Here is a 7,500-nt window from a genome sequence, read left to right as displayed (position 1 = left end):
AAAATGCAATAGTCCATTCTTGTGGTACAGTCTGGTATGTGATATCAAGTCGGCCTATTTTTTATTCCAATAATGTAGCTAATAGCTATTGAGTCTAAATATGGTCATTGGTTTGATTGATTGATTGAGACTTTTATTAGTAGGTTGCACAGTGAAGTACATATTCCGTACAATTGACCACTAAATGGTAACACCCGAATACGTTTTTCAACTTGTTTAGGTCGGGGTCCACTTAAATTGATTCATGATACAGATATATACTATCAGATATATACTATCATCATAATACAGTCATCACACAAGATAATCACATTGAATTATTTACAATCAGGGGTGTGGAGGGTGGGGGGTAGGATATGGACAGCAAGTAGAGAGAGAGAGAGAGATCAGAGGGCATAAGAAAAAGTATCTGCATTTGATTGTTTACATTTGATTATTAGCAATCCGGGGAGGGTGTTAGTTTAGGGTTGTAGCTGCCTGGAGGTGAACTTTTATTGCGGTTTTGAAGGAGGATAGAGATGCCCTTTCTTTTATACCTGTTGGGAGCGCATTCCACATTGATTTGGCATAGAAAGAGAATGAGTTAAGACCTTTGTTAGTTCGGAATCTGGGTTTAACGTGGTTAGTGGAGCTCCCCTTGGTGTTGTGGTTATGGCGGTCATTTACGTTGGTGTAGTTTAACATGATAATGTATCATGAATTCAGTTTTATCTCCCACTACTGTATGCATTTTACAAACATCTCTAACACTAGCTAATTTTCTGGAAACATTGCTTGTGTATTTTCCTCCAAGCTTTCAATTGGAACCATCACTCATAGGGATTGCAGCGCAGACCAAATCAGAACCCTGCACGATTTTCTAGTCTCTGCACGCTGTTTGAAACAGCAAAAATGCAAAAGAAAAGACATGGTACTCAGTGGTTGGTTGGCTAACTCGTTAGCTTCTGCTCTGCTAAGTAGTTAGTGCCAAGTGGAAGAATGTACCAGTATCTTTTCAGGCAGTAGTTGAATTCGGAGTGCCGTCCTTGTTGCTTATCAAGTCCGGGTCCATGTTCTTTTTTGCAGAGCGGGGTGAGAGCATTTAGACCAAACAAATTCCACTCTAACTGTTCTCCCATCTCATGAGTTTGACTTTTTTTGATTGTGTCCTGCCTTTCTCAGGACACTAAGTGAATGACTTTTGCACTAACTTACAAATCTCACCGTAAGTCTGATAATGTATTATCCGCAAAAGTTAAATTGAGACACATGTAATCCAAAAAGGCTATTTCAGTTGAAAAATTTTCAGGTTTGGAGTCTCCTTATTAATGTCTCGTGGTGGTGGTCAACAAGAGAAGAGTGACCCGACGAGCTGTTTAGCCACCAGAAAGCCGAACAACCGACAGTGTTTTTATGCAATACAGTTGTTCACCAGCCATACCTACAATAAAATTAGAAGCAAAGAAGGCTTTTGGATTAAGGTGAAACATCTTCAACAAACAAGAAGAGTCCAATTGCTTCCATTCAACCTTTGCGGATTGCCAAGACCTGGTTGACAGAAAATCTACACAAAGAAATACTAAGTATGTTTATCTTTTTCTCTCTCACTGCTTCCTCATTTTAGCTAATTGGCCGGGGGCGATACGGCGCTGTCTATTGCGGCTCTCTGGATGAGCGGCCGGTAGCTGTCAAGGTGTTTACCGCTACCAACCGCCAGAACTTCCTCAATGAGTGCTCCATCTATCGGCTGCCGCTGCTGGAGCATGATAACATTGCTTGCTTTGTGGCTGCTGATGAGCGTACGGGTCTGGAGGGGCGCACGGAGTACCTGCTGGTCATGGATTATTACCCACATGTGAGTGAAACGTGATATCAGGTGTCCTTTGGCAAGATTTGTGAGCAAAACGCATGTTTGAATAATATGACGACCATAACTAGCTTTGTTGTTTATGATCAAAGCAGACGATAGAAAAGATGGGAATGGTACATAATAGATACGTAAATTAACACTTTAGCGTTTATGAATCTATAGAATGGGAGTTTTTTCTTCTTAAAACTTGAAAATACAAACGGCAACATTGTTTAAACAATTCCTATTGTCATGTAGCTTCAAAACGGGGGGTGGATGGTACTAACCTGACTCTCGCCAGATCCTTGTAGTTCCCTGAGCTCCACACAAGGATCTGGGACTTCTCAATAGGAGATGTATTTCAGAAGGCGGGGCCTTGTAAAAAAAATAATTGTATGTGATTGGATAAACCACTTGTCCGTTATCTTGAATGACGTGCTACTTCAACCACTCACATCAAAATCAACCCGTGACGCTGATGAGAGCGACGCTGGGAAATCCAAAACAGAACAGCCGACATATTGGATAACGACAGAGCGACAAGTTAGAGAACTTTTACTGAAACAATGCAGAAATGTCAGTAGACGATCGATGTCGCAAAACAGTTGCAATAGCAGAATCAATGTCAGCACACGACTCCTCGCTGCGTGCCGCCATTGTTGTTTGAATCAAACAGTCGCTTCGGCGCTACGTCACATCTATCAAATCCCGCCCGGCGATCCTGATTGGTTCATTATTTTTTGCGTGAACAAGGGGATGGGTCAAATGCAGAGGACAAATTTCACCACACCTAGAGTGTGTGTGACAATCATTGGTACTTTAACTTAACTTAACTTAACTTAACTTAACTATCTTGAAGCAGTTTGCAATGCCCTCGAGCCCAGATCTTTGTGTGGAGCTCACCAAACTACAAGGATCTGGCAAGAGTCAGGTTAGGATGGTACTGCAAATTTTGGTATCGATCCCTTACCAATTAAATACAGGACTCAAGGTTTCCCTAAGATTGTCAAGATGCCTGTGGTGGTGGGGGTGTGGCGAGGGCCGTGGTCAATATGTCATCACATTATTTCCTATGATACATATATTTTATATTTATTTATATATATATATATATATATATATATATATATATATATATATATATATATATATATATATATATATATATATATATATATATATATATATATATATATATATATATAGTCACCGTGCCTAATGGAAATGCATTACTTTTATAACAACTATTCTCTGCCCAAACATACATCTAATCGATATATATACATGTTTATATATATATATATACATGTGTGTGTGTGTGTGTATATATATATATATATATATATATATATATATATATATATATATATATATATATATATATATATATATATATGCATGCTTTGTAGCCCCTGCCTCGAAAGAAAATGTTTGCCTTGGTGCCCTTCTAACTTGCCTTGGTGCCCTAAAATATGAGCCATCCTTAAGGCAACACTTGCCTTGACCTTAAAAAGTTAAAATTTGAGGCCTGTGTATATGTATTTGTATATGAATGTGTATATGTATGTATATATGTGTATGTATATACTGTATGTGTGTATGTGTATATATATATATATATGTATGTATGTATGTATATTTAGAAATGTGTATGTATGTATATAGATTGGCAATACAAGCTAAAAAGAGTGTCAAACTGTGTCTTGTCTGGGCGCTACAATACATTTAATTGTATTTTATTTTTTCACGTGAAAATAAATAAATAATGTATGGCGGCTAATATGTTGCCATGGTGCACCGCCACAATCAAATACATTCAGGGGGAAACCCTGGAACTATTTGCCATTACTAATACTGATGCTTTTTACTTGCAATGTTTCAAGATCGTTAAATGGCTATGTCATATTGGTATCATTCAATCACTGTTTCCCACACATTAATTTATTTGTGGCGGCCCGCCACGAAAGAATTACGTCCGCCACAAATAGATTTTTCGGCTTTTGACTCGCTCAACCGCTCATAAAAGCAATGGGACTCTGTCTGTGAATGTAGCTTGTAGTTACAATTCCGGTGCAGTAGGTTGCGGTAGCCTACTATGCATTGTAACTCCGCCAATAGCACTTAATTCACCTGGTGGGCCAGAAGAAGAAGAAGAAGACGACGACGACGAAGTAAAAGAAGAACGGACCGACCGGATCAAAATACGAGGGTAAGACGTCTTGGCAAACAAGTTCAAAAGTGGTCCGAACCTGTGCAGTGTGCAACACCGACTCGGATTTTCTTAATTTTTATTTTCGGAATTTGAATGCATTTATTTTGAAAGGACAGCTGGAGAGAGACGGGGGAGGGGGAAGAGAGGGTGAGAGGGGGGATTGACGCGGAGCAAAGCGACTGTCAGGTGGGATCGAACTGGGTCGCCGCAGCGGGTGCTCTACCAGGTGAGATAGGTTATAGCTGCATCGCTCACGGCTCGTCATATATTTAATGTTAATCCGCGATTTCACCGAGCATTTCACTGACGGTGAGCAGCCTGACGCTGCTTCATTAACCGCTGTTTGACTCGGGGGCCGGGGCAGACGCACGCAGTAACAGTCACCTGTTACCATACCGACGAGCTAACGTGTCCAGGTTAACCCTGTTGTCAATAAACACACGTGGAGACGGTGCTTCAGATACTAATACTAATTTGATACTGTAGTAGTTATCTTTTGTGTATTCATAATGTAAAATTGATGGATGGAAGTTTAAAACAAAACTGTTATTATTATGTATGTAGTATGTAGTAAGTATACATTTTTTTAGCCTTTTTAGAGAAAATCATATCATTGTAGTAAATTATGCAAATTACTCGATGGTGACCACGCCCATAGCCACGCCCCCACCGCCACAGGTATCTTGGCAGTTTATGGGAAAGCCTGCAAATGAATCTGACTAAACACAACAAAAACACAGAAAACACTATAATTTGTTGCTTGTTCTCCGGGTCTCATGATAAAGCATAGGAATTTGCTATAATGCATTTTGAATAGTCGATTAGATGTATGTTTGGGCAGAGAATAGTTGTTATAAAAGTAATGCATTTCCATTAGGCACGGTGACTGTACACTTTACTGGAGAAGCATTATCCACATCATTATCTGGAGTATCACACATAAACACAGCCTTGTGTACCATCATTCATTCATTAATTTGACATGCCGTTTTAGGCTTTGGTCACAAAAACCAAGATCTTTTGAAAAAACACATTTTTCCATGCAGTCCACACGCAAACGTAGGTTTTTTCTCATGTATTTAATCGTTATTCCTCTTTTGGGATCTATGTACCGGTAAATGAACGTTGTTTTGAAAGATAATGCAGACGGCATTTTACATTTAATATGTCACCATATTGATGAACAGTGGCATCTTTGGGCAACCTAGTCATCTGGCTTGTGATTAACCAAAAATGCACATGACAGCCGGCAAATCGTTTTTTGTGTGAACATAGATTTTTTTTAAAGATTTTTTTTATCAGCAAGGTTTTTAGAAGTATGTGGGTAATGGCGCTGAAGCCAGGTTTTTTTTAAATCTTCACCCTCGCTGGAGTTTCCGATGGCCTCATTTTTAAGGACAAAAATCACAGTTTGAGTGTACACCAAAAGACAAAATGTATAGAAAAATTTACGTTTCTTTAGTTGTTTTTTTATCTGTGTCTGTGTGGACATAAGACATTACCTGGATGTGGTGCGCTTGTACCAGTGTAAGAACGCATGAATTCATCACATTGCACCCTTTGAGTGGTGTTTTAAAGTGACAAACGCAGACACTGCAGTTTTATCTTCTCCACTCACGTAGGATCTTGTCAGTCCTCAAAAGTGAAGCTGACTGTTGATTGGACTTTGCCGCCTCATCTCCTGCACGACGCTCCCTCACTCTGCGTCCTTTTTTTACCTCCTGTTTCTTCCCCCAGGGCTCCCTGAGTCGCTACCTGAGTGTCCAGACCAACGACTGGATCAGCAGTTGCCGTCTCGCTCACTCAGTGACTCGTGGCCTGGCATATCTGCACACTGAACTTTTTAAAGGAGGTGAGCGCCCAGAAATCACATGGTCTTCCACAACCAAAAACTTGTTAAAGACTGAAAAAAAGTTTGCAAAATCAGTCTGATCTATTTCACCTCTTAAAGGAAAACTGCACTTTTTGGAAATATTGTTCATCGTCCACAATCCTTATGTGAGACAAGAACACACATTGTTAAAAAAAGAACTGCTAGCATGAAGTGGTGAACAATGCAGGTAATGAGGATAAATCTATACCACCTATAAAACAAAAACATTTATATACATGCTGCAAGTCTGTATGTTATGTAGTAAAAGACATGTTCATGATATCTCATAATACTTAACGTATTTTGGTCATTTTAAGCATGACCGTAACTTCTATCCTGGATGCATTGATTTCCCAGAGCATATTGCAACAAACTCTTATTTCCATCAACAACAGCATAGAGAGCACGTTCTGTTTGCTACCACCAATCACGGCAGACTTTGTGAGAGCCTTGTAGCATTATCATGTAGCACTAGTGCTAAGTGCTAAACGTTTAATGGACAATATAAGAACATAACCAAACGGCCACTTACAATGTCCACTCTCACTGGGATTCCCACTGATGATACACACTATCTTTCAACACAACACTTGTGCTCTCCGTTGAGCTGGTAAATTCAGCATAACCCTCACTCTTCAGATACAAAATGCTGGGAGCAACTTAGCATCTTGCTGACTCTTCTAAGCAATTCTGTCGGGTCATTTTTTGCGTTGCATTTTTTTAGCTCTTACAATACCAAGGTTGTTATATTGATTTTAAGTGCTTTTGTGGGTAACATGTAGCCACACAGTCATGAGATTTGGGTTCTAATCTCAGTTTGAGCATCTTTGCGTGGAGTTTCCATATTCTCCCCCACAGGTTTTTCCCAGGTACTGCGGTTCTCTTCCACATTCCAAAAAAGATATATGTTAGGTTAATTGAAGACTCTAAATTGTCCATAGGTATGAATATGAGTGTGAACGATTGTTTGTCTATATGTGCCTTGTGATTGGCTGGCATCCAATTTAGGGTCTATGGTTCTTCTTGCCCGAAATCAGCTGGGATAGGCTGCTGCTTACCCGCGACCTTAATGAGGATAAGCGGAAATTTTTTACACAAATGCTAAGATATTGACAGAATGTCATGGAACATTTCTTTAAATGTCTTATTTGAATGCATGTAATTTATTTTCTCAGAACTTGATTACAGTTTTATCTAATGTCTCATCTGGGAGTGAAAATATTGCAATTCATCCGTTGCATTGTTAGCCGCCTCGTGCTATCAGTTTTTCACTATGCACAGAAAAGGGAAAGACATGTCTTTTTTTCTCACATAAGTATGGTGAATGATGAGCAAAAAAAAAGGTGCTGTTTTCTTCTAAACCCTGAGATTGAGATTTGTTATAAAGGTTAAAATGTTTCAAATGGTGCTAAGTTTATTGCATTAGTGTTTTGTATTATGAAATTAATTGCATTCCTGGCCCGCGGCTTGTTTTTTTTGTTTGCCACAGCACATTATAAAGATAAAATTACACAAGAAAACTATAAAGAAACATAAGCAACATTTTGAAACTTTTAAGAGTAAACTCACTGTTTGGTCAAAATTATT

At 39.1% G+C, this 7,500-nt stretch overlaps 1 protein-coding gene across 2 annotated transcripts in view; it reads left to right on the top strand.

Annotated features, from left to right (window-relative positions):
- Positions 1 to 7,500, top strand: part of LOC133654081 (bone morphogenetic protein receptor type-2-like) — a 105,011-nt gene that overhangs the window by 81,762 nt on the left and 15,749 nt on the right. The window contains exons 6-7 of one of the 2 annotated variants that reach the window (XM_062054084.1): positions 1,604 to 1,834; positions 5,778 to 5,892. In XM_062054084.1, the coding sequence (XP_061910068.1) occupies positions 1,604 to 1,834; positions 5,778 to 5,892 (346 nt within the window). The remainder of the gene's footprint in view (positions 1 to 1,603; positions 1,835 to 5,777; positions 5,893 to 7,500) is intronic. The other variant, XM_062054085.1, reaches the window with a different exon arrangement.

This window comes from Entelurus aequoreus, linkage group LG07 (genome assembly GCF_033978785.1).
Source record: "Entelurus aequoreus isolate RoL-2023_Sb linkage group LG07, RoL_Eaeq_v1.1, whole genome shotgun sequence".
Taxonomy (NCBI): domain Eukaryota; kingdom Metazoa; phylum Chordata; class Actinopteri; order Syngnathiformes; family Syngnathidae; genus Entelurus; species Entelurus aequoreus.
The sequence above is the reverse complement of the archived record's forward strand: the minus strand, read 5'-3'. Positions and strand labels throughout refer to the sequence as shown.